The sequence below is a fragment of the Crocodylus porosus genome, unplaced genomic scaffold (assembly GCF_001723895.1).
Source record: "Crocodylus porosus isolate Cpor-Errol unplaced genomic scaffold, CroPor_comp1, whole genome shotgun sequence".
Lineage (NCBI taxonomy): Eukaryota > Metazoa > Chordata > Crocodylia > Crocodylidae > Crocodylus > Crocodylus porosus.
This window is the reverse complement of record NW_017728951.1, coordinates 29,179,347-29,193,480: the sequence shown is the minus strand read 5'-3', so window position 1 is coordinate 29,193,480 and position 14,134 is coordinate 29,179,347. Positions and strand designations below refer to the sequence as shown.

Sequence of the window (14,134 nt, the reverse complement as noted above, 5' to 3'; positions counted from 1 at the left end):
ACAGAAAAGTTTAAAGCAGCTGGAGGGGAAAAAAAACAAAACGCAAAAAAAAAAAAAAAAACAAACAAACCCCACTAAATATTCTTTGATAGAAACAGGTTACCATCCCCCGCAATCATAGAAGGGATACACGATGAGCGATGAGCTGCTCTGAAGGAAAAAAGGCAAGCAAGCTTCAGACACATTTTCTTCTCAACTTTATTAATCTATACAGAACCCTTAAATTGTGATAGTCTTTTTTCCAACCTGCTCTACAATCTGGCAAGTTTTACACCACAGTAATCATACATAAAAGTTATTACCAATTTTACATGATGTGTTTAAAAGTCACCTGGCTTGGGTCTTGGAGTTGGATTCCACTCAGGTACATTTTTCACTATGGCTTCAACAGCCTGGCCTGCTGCAATGCGAGTATCCCAATTTGTACTTCTTAAGTATACCAACACCTTTAAACACATACAAAAAACACAAAACAAACCGCACAAAACAGGAAACAAGTTAGTTTTAAATATTTTCTTGTACTGGGCAACCATCAACCGTTAATTGTTGTAGAAGGCCCCTGAAATATGTTCAACTTAAGATGTGATAGGATCCAGTTCTCGACCCCAACAATCGTGCATCGCAGGATGCAGTTTTGCAAATGAGGATTAGATCCCAAATCATGCCTTACTTGCTGGTGCAGGGGCAGCCTGGACCAGCTGATTGTTGGCTGTGCTTGGGACAAAACTTGGTTCTTGGCAACAACTGGAACAGCCCCATGCCAGATTCCCCATGCACCAGGATCTATTAAAAGCCCTGGGTGCTTTGACAGGTCCTGACTACATTTATTTTAAGGCATGATGCAAACAAGTCAAAAGATGTTCTACATTGTGTGTGAAATAACACCATGGCTCATTTACTGCATTATTACATCTTCAACTGAGTTGCACATGTGGCTAATTACTAAATTACTATTTAAAAGTACACATTTTAAATGCAACATCTACTGGGGGCCTAAGATAAAGATAAGTTAAATCTGTTGGTCAGAAGACTGCATTTAAAACACAGGAAAAAACAAAGCAAACCCAAAATACAGACTGCTGCTGTTTAAACAACCCCCAACCCCCCAAAACAAAACAAAAAAACCCAACACACACACAAACCTGTCATGCTCAAGCAAAATTAGGTACCAAGCAAACAAATGCATAGTAGAAGTACATGACAAATCAAGTACCAGTCAAATTCAATTTGCTTTTTAAAATCTAGACTATTTCCTCAGAATACTGAGGCTCAATACTATTTTTCACTTTTTAAAAGAAACTGAGATTAACATTTACAAGAGGTATCAAACTGACAGGTCTGGAAACTTTATAGTAACCTACCAGTACTGATACATCAACTCTGAAGGACCATATTTTTAGGTGAAAGTGGTTAACTCTCATTGTGATAAAAGTATCAGTTTTGCAGACTTGTGCCCCTCCTTCCTACCTCATGAGAGAACAAACTAAAACAGCAATTGTCATCAGCTGTCAAACAAATACGTTTTCAGTATTTTCACTGGACTCAACTAGATTTAAAAGCTTGGAAATAAGGAAAAGTCGGTCTCTTTTCCAATCCTTTGAAATTGTTTCATAGTTTGTAGGGTTGGAAGGGACCTAAACAGATCATCAAGTCCGACCCCCTGCCATGGCAGGGAAGAGTACTGGGGTCAAATGACCCCAGCAAGGTGTTCATCTAGCCTCCTCTTCAAGACCCCCAGGGTAGGAGCCAGCACCACTTCTCTTGGAAGTTGGTTCCAGATCCTAGCCGCCCTGACCGTGAAGTGTCGCCTCCTGATGTCTAGTCTGAATCTACCCTCTGCCAGCTCATGACCATTATTCCTAGTCACTCCTGGGAGTGTTCAGGGGAACAGGGACTCCCCCAGTGCCTGCTGGTCCCCTCTGACTAGTTTCGTAACAGGCCATTAGATCCCCCCTCAGCCTTCTCTTGTGGATGCTGAACAGGTTCAGGTCCTGTAGCCTCTTCTCATAGGGCCTGCCCTGCTGCCCCCGATCGTGTGAGTGACCCTCCTCTGGACCCGCTCCATGTTATCCACATCCCTCCTGAAGTGTGGTGTCCAGAATTAGACATAGTATTCCAACTGTGGCCTGACCAGTGTTGCATAGGAAGGGGAGGATCACCTCCTTGGACCTGCTTGAGATGCATCTGTGGATGCATGACAAGGTACAGTTGGCCTTTCTGACCACTTCCCCACACTGTTGGCCCATGTTCAACTTAGCATCAATGGTGAATCCAAGAGCCTTTTCTGCCTCTGCAATGAGTTCCTCAGCCTGTAGGTCTGCTGCTGGTTCTTCCTCCCCAGGTGCAGTACCTTGCACTTGTCAGTGTTGAATCCCATCCTATTCTCATCTGCCCACCCCTGTAACTTGCTAGGTCTGACTGCAGCCTATTCCTCCCGTCTAGCATGCCCACTTCCCCCCACATCTTAGTGTCATCTGAGAATTTGAACAGGGTGCTTTTCACTCCCTCATCCAAGTCTCTGATGAAGATGTTGAACAGTGCAGGCCTGAGGACCAAGCCCTGTGCAACCCCACTGCCCACATCCCTCCAGGTCGAAAATGACCAGTCAACCACCACTCTGTGTGTGGCCCTCCAGCCAGTTAGTGACCCATTTGACTGTGTAGGTGTTGACGTCAGTCCCCCAGTCTTTTTTTTAAATGAGAATGGGGTGAGAGAATGTCGAAGGCCTTCCTAAAGTCCAGAAAGACTACGTCCACTGCTACACTTGCACCTAAGGATTTGGTGACCTGGTTGTAGAAGGCCACCAGGTTGGTCTGACAGGACATGCCCCTAATGAACCCATGTTGGTTGCCCCTAAGCATAATCTCCCCTGCTAGCCCCTCATGGACATGCGCTATGATAAGTCTTTCAAAAAGCTTACCCAGGATCAAGGTAAGACTAACTGGCCTATAGTTTCCTGGGTCCTCCTTCCTCCCTTTTTTGAAAATGGGAATCACATTGTGCGATCACCCCAAGCATTCTAAGATTGTAAAGCTTCATCACAGAAGCAATTTTTCCCACCCAACTAACAAGGTAGCAACAGGAAACTGAACTCATAATTAGATTTCTCTTTGTAACTTAAATTCCTCACTTGTACTTGATTGTCTAAAAAAGAAGTTTAAAATACACAGCAAAACTGATCTTAAGTGATCATTCCAGAGGCTGATAAGTCACCTGCTTAAAAGGAGTGGTCTTCTAATAAAATTAAAAGAAAAAAAGTAAAGCACTTGGGAATCTTTAATGTGGTCTCTTAAATCAGAAGGCTCTGATTTGGCAATGTACATGAAAACTATACATGCAAACCTAACTGATAAGTCTAGTTTTATCTTCATTAGCAGGCAGAACCCCCTACTGTACTAAGAATAATAATAAAAAGCTTACTTTAGATAGCAGATTGTTTAATTCATGGGGATGGAGTTTCACCACCTCTCCAAGTTGTTGAGCAGCTGCTTTTCTTGTTACAGGTGTTGTACCAGTGTCCAGTAAAATAAAGAGACGATCAAGCCTAAACACAAGCAAAAAATGCAAGAGGATTACACTGTTAGTTTATTTGGCTCATTTCATTAATATCAGACCATCAGACTTTCTACCATGCTTGATGATTTGCAAGGAGCTGGATGCACGGAGGAAAGACAAGATGTAACCCAAGAAGTCAGCAATTAAGTTTTTTTCCTAGTAACCAATGTACTCAATTTGAAAATGTGCAGATTGATAAAGAGATCAAGCAGTGAAGAAAAACCTTACATTAAAAAAGTTCTGGTTACCTGCTATTTAAAAAAAAAGTGCCTGCTGTAAATGAAAGAGTGATTCACTACTAAGTTGTAAACATGATCAAGCGCCCACTGATATCAAAGAGAGATTTTAACCTTATTCTGAGAACAGAAATAATTTTAAACTCAAATAACAAGTGTTGCTGTTAGACTGGAAGGAGGTTGTCATGCAGGTGTCTTTTAAGAAAACCCAGGAGAAAAAAAGAATGTGAATACCCTTCCTTAATATCTGTTCAAAAAACAAAAAAACAAAGACACAAAAAACTGCAAGCTATAACCTATTTGTCATGTTCGGCTTTTTCTTTGGACACTGATATTGCCCCGTTCCTTCCCCATGCAAGTATGCAGATGTGCAATCGCTAAATTCAGAGGGTAACTTGGGCTTAAAAACCCCAGAACAAGTAACTTGTCAATATGATGATGCTCTTGACCTTTTTGTCTGGGATAGGACAACATTCTGGCTACTGTAAAACATGTTCCACGTACTATTTTAGCTCATTATTAGCTGAGCTAATCATGAGATTTTTTTAAACAAAGAATTCAGAGTTTGAGAGTCTCTGGCCTACAGAGGTTAAAAGAGATGAAAGCATTTGCTATTGCAAATTTAAGAATCTCCTGAGGTCGCTTCCAGACCTATTTTTCTATGCTTCCAATTCCCATTAATCAATTCAACTGGTTTTACTCAGAATACTGTAAAATCTCCATCACCACCTGGAATCTTTAAAACAAAGTTAAATATGTTTCTAAAAATATAACATGGCTCATCCCTGAATTACTGGGCAAAATTTAGGACTTCCAGGTAGGTGTTCCCCCATCACAAAAGACCCTTAAGTCAATTTTAGTTTTCCTATCGTAGGGATGCAGAAGCTTTTCAAATGCTACACAAGTAAAGCACTTCAAAGAGAGAAAACAGACATGCAGCCCCTTGCTGTGTTCCCAGCTGGACAGCTTTAAAGCTGCTGTGGCTGCAGTGTGCTTCCTAGCCAAGGGCCATGAGAAGGCTACTACCTTCTGTGGCTCTCCCCCCCACCATAGGAGCAAAGCTAACCATTAGGGCTGTGCAAAGCTTTGGTTGCTGATTCGATTTGGTGGAGATTTGGCAACCAAATCTCCAAATCTGAATCAAAATTGGGAGACCCCTTAATCTTTCCAAATTGAAATCAGAAGCCTCCAATTCAGTTTAGAGAGATTCAATGATTTGGACAGACAGCTGTATATGTTTTTTCTACATACCTCAAGGTACCAGGCACCTTGTGAACAGAGATGGTGGGGCAAACGGAGCATCCTGTGGGAATGGGGGGGCAGCAGGGGGATGCTGAAGGACCGAGTTCTCTCCTGCCCCACTCCACAGATAGCATGCACATAACAGGAAGTGCTTCCTAACAGTAGTTTCCAATAGAATTACTTTCGGAGCACTTGCACCAGTTTTTGAGACTTTCAAAAGGACACGTATCAAAGGACCTAGTTTACCCTTTGAATCATTTCAAATGTTGTTTATCCCTACCCCTAGACAGCAAAAGTTGCTGTAGTTAAGACTGTAGCAAAAAAAGATAGCATGTAGTATTACATAAAAAAAAAAAAAACCAAAAAAAAAAAACCAAAGAAGTCACCACCATCACCACAAACCTAACATTTTTGGACTAGCTGTTCACTCTGGTTAGGAAACAAAGAAAAGAAAAAGATTAAATAGCTACTTTAACTTTACAAAATCACAAGGAATTGAAATAATCGAAGAAATAATGACATTAATGAGACACGTTTCTATAAAGAGAAATTTGTATTACTGTTTGAAACCAATTGATTTGTAGCTTTCAAAGCTATTCAGTCCTAATTATACTTTAGTGTTCCCATTCTTAACGTCGCTCCTAAATTTTCACTTGTCCAGCTCTTCCTTGTAAATTGCATGCTCCCGTCTTACACATTCTCAGCTGTTTTCCCCACCCCCCCGAGTAGTCCATCTTCCTTCACCTACAAATTCTGAGTGTGTGCAAACTTATCAGACCACTTCCCCCTGAAAAGCTCTCTATGTATGAAAACAAAAAGAGCATCATGACCCATCCTTAAAAAAAAAAAACCCACTGTATTCTTAATTTCAGTATTAGCTGTGAAGTATATTATGCCTATACAACCAAACTAAGTCCTTGGTCTTTCCATTCTAAATAAAGACCTAGGGTTTTTTTGTTTGTTTTGTTTTTTTTAAATCAACTATAAGAGGACTTTCTTTTAAAGCTGCAATACTTCTACCATTCCACCCTCACACACAACTCTGCTCTAGAATTCACCTGAAATCAATGGCAAAAGCCACCTTCCATTAATGGACTCAATAATTTAAAGATCTCAATTTACAATTCCCACTGCCAATCGTTGGGAATGGAACTAGTCCAACTCCTACCAGCTGTTGCATTTTAAACCAAAGAATGTTTAGTTCTTTTCCAGTTTCACTTATGCACAAGTTTTCAGACAGGTAACAAGGTATCTTCTCCAATACAGAGACTAAAACAAGAAGCACTACTTGACTACATAAAATTTTAGAAGCAATGATCTGTTAAAATTGTTAAGTTTGTACTTTGTTTTTCTTCAGTCTTCAGAATAAACCTGGTATAAACCTACCTATAATAAGGCATTCAAAGGAAGGTAGCCTACAAATTTTGGTTTGTGTTTTTTTTAAATTTCTGCCCGTGTCCTTTTTTATATATATATACACACATACACACACATCTTAACCAGCCTCTAAAATGGTATGAGTTTAGAGTTTTATACTGCAAAAAGTAGACAAAGCAGTCATTCATATTTCTAATCAGCTGTGTGGCCCTTCATTCAGTTTAGTGGCCCTTCATTCAGTTTAGTTGTTTTCTCCTTCTGGATTTGATCATATAGTCTGAAAACCATCATGCAAGCTTGCAAAAAAAATCTAACAAGAACTCTGCCAAGTTAGGTCAAATCTAAAAACTGTCTGCAATTTGCACATACTTCTAGGGTCACGTGTGCCATAGTATTTGCACCATTGACTTGTTTACTACAGATCACTAAAGTATGATAACTGAAAACCATAATGTAGTGACCAGGAGCTAAAGCTGGAGGTCCACACATCCCCCAGTCCACCTACCCAAAGCAGCACAGCAGGGGGCAAGGATAGGAGCAGAGCTGCAGGCAAAGGGAGCAGAACAGCATACTGCCCTAGGCCCTGGACCTGCATGCAGCTTCTAATGGGGCTGCTCCTGTTGTGGCTGCAGCCAGCTGCATGATGCCATGCTCCCCGGACTTTCCAGTGACAGAGAGTTTTGACAAGTTACTCCATGCAGGGGGGAAGGGGTTCACCAAGTCTGCAACAGCTCATCAAATCTCTCTACGTGGCTCTCAGGACCAAATAATTGCCCACCTCTGGTTTATATTCTATTAACTCCAACTTGACCCTTCTATTGCCACAGAGCTGTAATTTCATAATTACTTTATCAAATCAGGGGCTCATACCAAGGTCCCATTTATCCATTAACAGAAAATTAACAGAGAGAAGGAACTCATTTGCTGCTTTGATTTTTCTTGCTTTAGTTGCTGCACAAATATTTCTTTACCCATGTACATTCCCCTGTATAACCCTGGGAAGGTGAGGTATGGAAGAGGATGGTGAAAGAGAGAGAAGTCCTAAGAGGTTATTTCTGTTCAACATTTATCCTTAAAATTCCCCATCTCCCTTGCCTGTGTAGTAGATTTGGTCGGGCTTCTGGCCTGCTTGACTAGGAAAACAGAGAGACAGAGACCAGAAGTGCTGATACTGCTCATTTCAGTTGCATGTTCTGAGATAAGGAATCCTGCATGCCTTATTACCCTGTGCACAGATGTTTCATTTAAGTAAACTCCCTGCATGTCTGTGTGTAATTTTTTATCATTTTGTTTTTCCAAGGTTGTATTTCCCCCCCCACCTCTGTCTTAAGTATAAACACACTTGTAAACTTAGAGGAGGATTCCTTTGAAACAGAGAAGCGGGTGATTCCCCTTGCTGTATGGAATTCTCCCTGTGATCACAGTATAACCCTAATTAAAGACAAGCTGGCTCTGTCAGTTCTGATTCAACCACAATGCAAAGTTTGATTTTTCCCACACCTGGTTTGTCTCATGGGGATAATGACCCTTCCTAAAAAAATCACCCACTTGTATCTAATCTTGATAAGGATATTTGTAGGGCAACCTCTGTACTTACTGCAAGACACATAGTAAACCCAAAAAACTGTTCTATAAGACTTTTTACCATGGGGCTTTGCTACTCAGCTAGGGGGGAAGCTCAGGGGAGAGATTTCAGTCTTCCATGATTAAAAAAACAAAAACACAACACTTACCAAAAAAAGCAGAAATTAAGCTAACAAAAACAAGTCATCTATGCATTCAGTAGGTGTACTGGAATACAAATTAACAAGATCTCAAAAATCCATTCCTGTACTCTTAAGTGCTAGCCATGTTTTAATTAAGGAACAGAACACTGCAAGCTGCTAAGCTAGTTTTGTACAGCTCCTCAAATTTCCCAGCACTACTTTCACTTGTTCAAAGCTTTATTCTGACAAACTGGGAATTCTGGGAGAGCTTTCTATTTGTCCACTATCTGAATCTAACATTAGCATGAAACTTCACAATGTATTGCTTTGTAAGTGCAAAAAGATGCAACAAAAACAACCCTACAAACAGGGTTACAATCTGTTTTTGATGTAAAGTTTTAAGGCTAAAAGTAGTCCTGGAAAAGTTTCTATCCAATATCAGTCAATTTTCAACTTAAATCAACAAACATTACAGATCACAAAGATGGTAAGACGCATGCATTTATTCTTCTAGCCAGGTAGGCTATTATTTTAGAATAATGTTTTTGGTAAGTTTCATAGCAGAGGTATAGAAGTGTACCAAATGCATGTAGTTTTCTACTACACCAGTCTACACAGCTGTTTTAAAACACATCTTGCTATTAATACAACCAGTACTAACATTTAATTAATATATTTGCCCATTGAACAAAACATAGTTAATTAACAGAAAAAAGGGCAAGTACAATTTGTAATTGTCATTAGAGTGTTTCTTCATTCTGAAACATCTTTGTCCTTCATGTCATAAGACAATTTTGAAAGAAGTCTCACAAAGTATGCAGCTTTAAACAGACTAATAGACTGCACAAATCAATAAGAACCAATACTACACAATGCTCTAAGTCATGCTAAGATTCACTGGTTAAGCACTTCAGATTGGAAGCTACTTTCAGCTACTAAATTTTACTCTTGCCAATTCACAGTCTTTAAACTTGGGAACTGCATTGATAGGCAAGCTTGATGCAAACTCAATTATGTTGCGCTTGGTTGGAATAAAAACGCCTAACATGACCTGGAAAAAGAAACCCCAAAAACTGGCAGTAAGTTGACCAAAGTGTGTAATACACATATGTAAAATTCTGCCTTTGCTGAACATTTTCTGGAATCATGCATTTTTAGTTATTTGATTTTGTCCAGCTGGCAAGGTTAGCCAATAGTCTGCCATTTTATGTGCTTCAATTTCTGCTGGAAACAGCTGATATTTCTTGCACACATTTTTGACGGGCCACACAAGGATACCATGTCCTCAGTGGTGAAGCTACAGCTTTGTTCACACTTTTCTCCAAAACAGGTTCTGCATAATCCTCAATGTAGTTGGTAAAGCAATGGACAGCTTCAAACCAGCCATAACCAATGATGACGGTATTGCAGGCATTTTCTCCTTTCCCTGGAGGTACTGATGTGCTTTGTTTCATGGACAAAGCATATAGTAAAAGCCCATTTTCAGCAACAGGCTCTTAATGTTTACAAATGATTTTCTGTATATAAACCCTACTGCACTAAGCAAATGCACTTTGCACATGGTGTGCGCAGCATCTAAAAAACACACCTGTCTTCATTTGTGTCACATGCAGTATTGTCTCTAATGAAAGCAGTATTTTTTGTCAAAAGGACTGCTGTTTCCCACCACTGCTTGGCCCGATACTTTGAACTTCCTGGTTTCTAAAACACACAGTATACTAGAAGAGAACTTAAAAAAATTCTAACTCTCCTCTTTATTTGTGGAATGCAGCACTGCTACAATACTTGGAACACAGCATAACTGAGCTCGTGAGCAAGGCTAAGCTCTAGACTGGAATACCCAGCCTGTGGCACAGACAGCCTTGTACATGGCATGCAGGCAGATCAAAGAAGTGACAGGCAACATAGTGGCAGATAAAGCAGGAAGGAGAAAGCAGAGCAGCTGATCCCCTTCATCTAGTCTACCTGATCCAAGCAGCACTCATAGGGGGCACAGGACTAATTTTTCACATGCCTGACAAAAAATGTTGGTTACCACTACCCTGGACAATCTTTCAATAGTTTGTTCAGATTACTTTACAGCACTTTCAAAGGATGCTATCACATACATTTTTCTCAACTGATCCAAACAAGATTAAAAAAATATAATAATAAATAATAATAATAAAACCCCCAATGTGCGTCACAGAGCTTTCCCAACAGCATTTGATAAGAGTTGACTAGGACGTGAAGTGGAACATTAGTAGTGCAACAAGAACGAACTCGATAAACTTCTGTTCTATAACGCATTTGTTCTTCTGTCTTTACAGACCGAATTTTACTCGGTATTTTTCAAAATTTACTTGTCCCTCTTACTCCAAATGCAATGCCTGCATATTCCATTTACGCAAAGCACTCAAGATTTTTGACACAGCTTGCTTTTTGCTCAAAGTGGACACCATTATTACATACAATGCAAGATATTATGCATACCAATACTTTCATGAAGACATACCCCTCCGGAACTTTTCACCTCCCTGCTTAGCATTTATGTTGTTCCTCATGTTCACCCTAGGTGTAGTCTCTTTTATTCAATAGCACTTACCTGCTTTATTTTTTAACAACAAGTCTTACTGAATGCATATATGCTAACATGTTAGCATACCACATGCCTCAAACAGCTAATGAGGAATGTGACAGAGTGAAACATGAACTGCTCTGATGTTAGCATGACATACATTATTTTATAAGCATACATCAACTTACGTCTGTTTATATATCCATTTACAGGATTGCATAGAACTTGTTCAAATTCATGTTTTCTATGATTACTATGGCAAAATCCTAGGCTTATATACAAGAAAAGATTTAAGTCACATTTATTTCTTAAAATATATGAGATCACTGGACATTTAACATATTACACAGAATACTCTTAACCACAACTATGCAGGAGAAAAGTCCACATCTCTAAAGACACATGAAACTTGTAAAGAAGCCTTAACAACACACCTAAATGCAGCATAAAAACACACTTGTCACCTAGTTATTAACTATGTTCACATAGGTTTGAAACGAACACATACCAAAAAGTGTTTGCATTCAAAGATAACAGTTCTTGAAAACAAAGTTTTCAATTCAATGCCTATTGACAGTACAGAACAATATTAGAGCCTCCTTTTTCCACTTTATTAAAGTGTCACTTGTCAGAAATTACTCTATATTTTAAAATGGTGTGGATGGTCTTTGACCATCCAGTATAAAATGTGCAGAAGTAAACACTTATCAGTCTACATGCGGAACTGATGCTGTATATCTTGGAGATGCATGATGCTAGATACCCAAATTGTTACAAGCTCTGCAAAAAAACAAAAACAAAAAACCACAGTTCTCATGCATTCTCTACGAAGAAACTGCTGCAAGATCAGAGTAGTGTCACCCCAATATTGTGATACTTTTCATATAATTTACAGCATATAAGGGATAAAATCCTGCATACTATCTTTAAACTTATGTCAGTTATGGACTTGTACATTGTAATGTGTCATTTATGACACACAATGATGAACAGAAGCTTTCAAGGCGTGTGGGGGGGGGGGACCCAATAAAATTATAAAAGCTCACCCTGCTCACAGTGGGAATTTGTTCCTATGCCAACCTCCAGAAGCCTGCTACAGGTGCAAATACCCCATTCTACAGAGCAGTTTTGTTTTCAGAGATTTATACAAACACAACCACATTAGTAATCGGAACTGAAAGAAATCCCTTTTGTAGACCAGACCTTAAAAAATGTACCAACTAGTCAGCCATTTCTTGATATTCAAGAAAGTCCTGCATTACAATTAGAGAATTCTTGCATAATGGAAAAAGAATTATTTACAATGGCTGCCCACAAAATAAAAGTGATTTAAACAGTGCTCTGAAGCAGCTTCGCATGTGATACAGCAGGGTTCTCCACCCCCCAGAAAAAACGGAAGATAGTCATGTACTGCTTTTAAGTTCTTAAGGCCAATTAAGGAGGAAATATAGATACAAAATTTAGTTCTGGAGTGACTGAAAAACAGTTGCAAGAAATTTGTATTAAAAGCTTCTAAACTAAATTAACAGCTGAAACTTTCTTAAAAGAGTCACTGCTATCTAAGTTAGCATTTCTGGAAGATTTCCAGTAACAAATTAAGTTACCATTGTTCATAAATCTTCTACTGTTATACCAAGAGAAATTTTGGGATGAGGATACGATTTTCTTAAGGAAGCTAATACAGACACAACACCAACATGGATAATCGCCAAGTCTCGTTACTAGTACAATAGTATTCTTCTGCTCATTTCAGCACTAGCGAAGCCTCATCTAGAATACTGTGTAGTTTTGAACCCCACACTTCAAAAAGGATGTGGGCAGATTGTTAAGAGTCCAGCAGGGAGGGACAAACATTATTAGAGGCCTGACTTATGAGGAAAAGTTGCAAGAACTAAAAGTATTAGGCTGGAGATGGCTATGGGTGGGAGGGATTAGATGACAGTCTTCAAATACCTGAACCACAATTATAGAGAGAATGGAGATAAGAGTATTCTCTGCAGTCACAGGAGAGGGGACCAGGAGCAGTAGCCTCAAGCTTTGGCATGGGAAGTTTAGGTTCGAAATTAAGAGGAACTTTCTGACTAGGAGGGGGTCCTAGAGATTATGGAATCTGCATCCCTGGAGATTTTCAAGAGCAGGTTACACAGACACTTGGCTAGGATGGTTCAGTCAGGGAGAACCCTGCCTTAAACAGGGACCTGGACAAGAGGACTCCCAAAGTTTACTTCCAAACCTCTTTCCACATGATCCCGTAAACAGCTAAGTTACTACACTGCTCTGAGGTTGACCAGATGTACATCAAAAGCAGAAGGAGGGAGGGGGAATTTAGACTTGCTATAGAAAATGATCTGAACAGACTTCTGTATAAAATATCAACACAGCCCACTCCACAGGGGAGCCAACAGCCAGGAAACCCCCACCCCACCCCACAGCTCTAGAGAACCAGGTCCCCTCCATCACATCCCAGCAGGGAAGCCCATTTCTCTGGGGGGCAGCCCAGGAGGCAGAGACCAAGTGGGCAACACGGGTCCTTGGTAATCCTGTGGCTCCACACTTGCACTCCCAGCTTGGTCTTGAGGTCGAAGGAATCTGCCGGACTCGGGCACGTGTGAGGGCAGGCCATGAACTGCCGTGGCAGAGCACGCGTGGGGGGGCGGGGGAGAAGAGTCGGGCACCCTGACTGAGCTTCCCCCGGCTCCAGCCTGCGGGGGGCCCGGGCGCTGCCCAGGACCAGGCCGCGCCACCGCCCCACGAGGAGGCCGCGAGGCCCCGCTCTGTGGCCCCCGCCCGCCCTTCCGGGCTCATACTGACCTGGAGACCGCCATGGCGACCGGGAACCGGGGCCTGGCCGGAGGAGACCGGCGGGGCGGCAGGCGGGGGCCGCCGCCGCTCTCCCGGAGAGGACGCCGGGGCCTAACTTGGGCCTTTCGGGCTGCGCACCCCGCCCACGGCCCCAGAGGGGCAAACACAGGCACCGGCGGAGCGCGCCTGGGGCCGGCGGCAGTCGCGGTTCCGCTCCTTTCGCGGGGCGGCAGCGACGCAGCGGGGTGCGGCCAACAGCCCTCAGAGCGCGGGTTAAAGCCTCTATTCCCCCATCACTCGGGAGAAGCCCGATGCCTGGTTTTATATGAGCAGCCATCTTGTATTTATTCCCTTCCTCCATGATAGCCGCTTTCTGATTGGCAAAGGGGCAGGGCCACAGCCAATAGGGAGGCTGCTTCTAAAAGCGGGGAGGGAGGGAGGGAGCGCGCCGCTAGAGCGGAGCAGGCTCTGCCATGGAGGCCGCCGAGCCTGCTCGGGGGAGGGGAGCGGCGGCTGCCGCCATTGGGCCATTCCATTGCCACACGTGGGGCAGAGGGGGGTGCTTGGGATCGCACCCTTCATGCATAGTAAGGCTGATAGGAGGCGGAGGCAGGAACTTTGCGGACCCCCTCCGCACCCGCTCACGGGGCTTTCCCGCC

At 41.8% G+C, this 14,134-nt stretch overlaps 1 protein-coding gene across 1 annotated transcript in view; it reads right to left on the bottom strand.

Moving 5' to 3' along the window:
• The window catches only part of BTAF1 (B-TFIID TATA-box binding protein associated factor 1), a 95,977-nt gene extending 82,175 nt beyond the window's left edge, over window positions 1-13,802 (bottom strand). Inside the window, exons 1-3 of the mRNA XM_019555514.1 lie at window positions 13,485-13,802; window positions 3,421-3,544; window positions 332-446 (exon numbers count right to left, since the gene is read on the bottom strand). Of these exons, the coding sequence (XP_019411059.1) occupies window positions 332-446; window positions 3,421-3,544; window positions 13,485-13,498 (253 nt within the window). The 5' untranslated portion in view covers window positions 13,499-13,802. The remainder of the gene's footprint in view (window positions 1-331; window positions 447-3,420; window positions 3,545-13,484) is intronic.
• Between the last annotated feature and the right edge of the window lie 332 nt (window positions 13,803-14,134).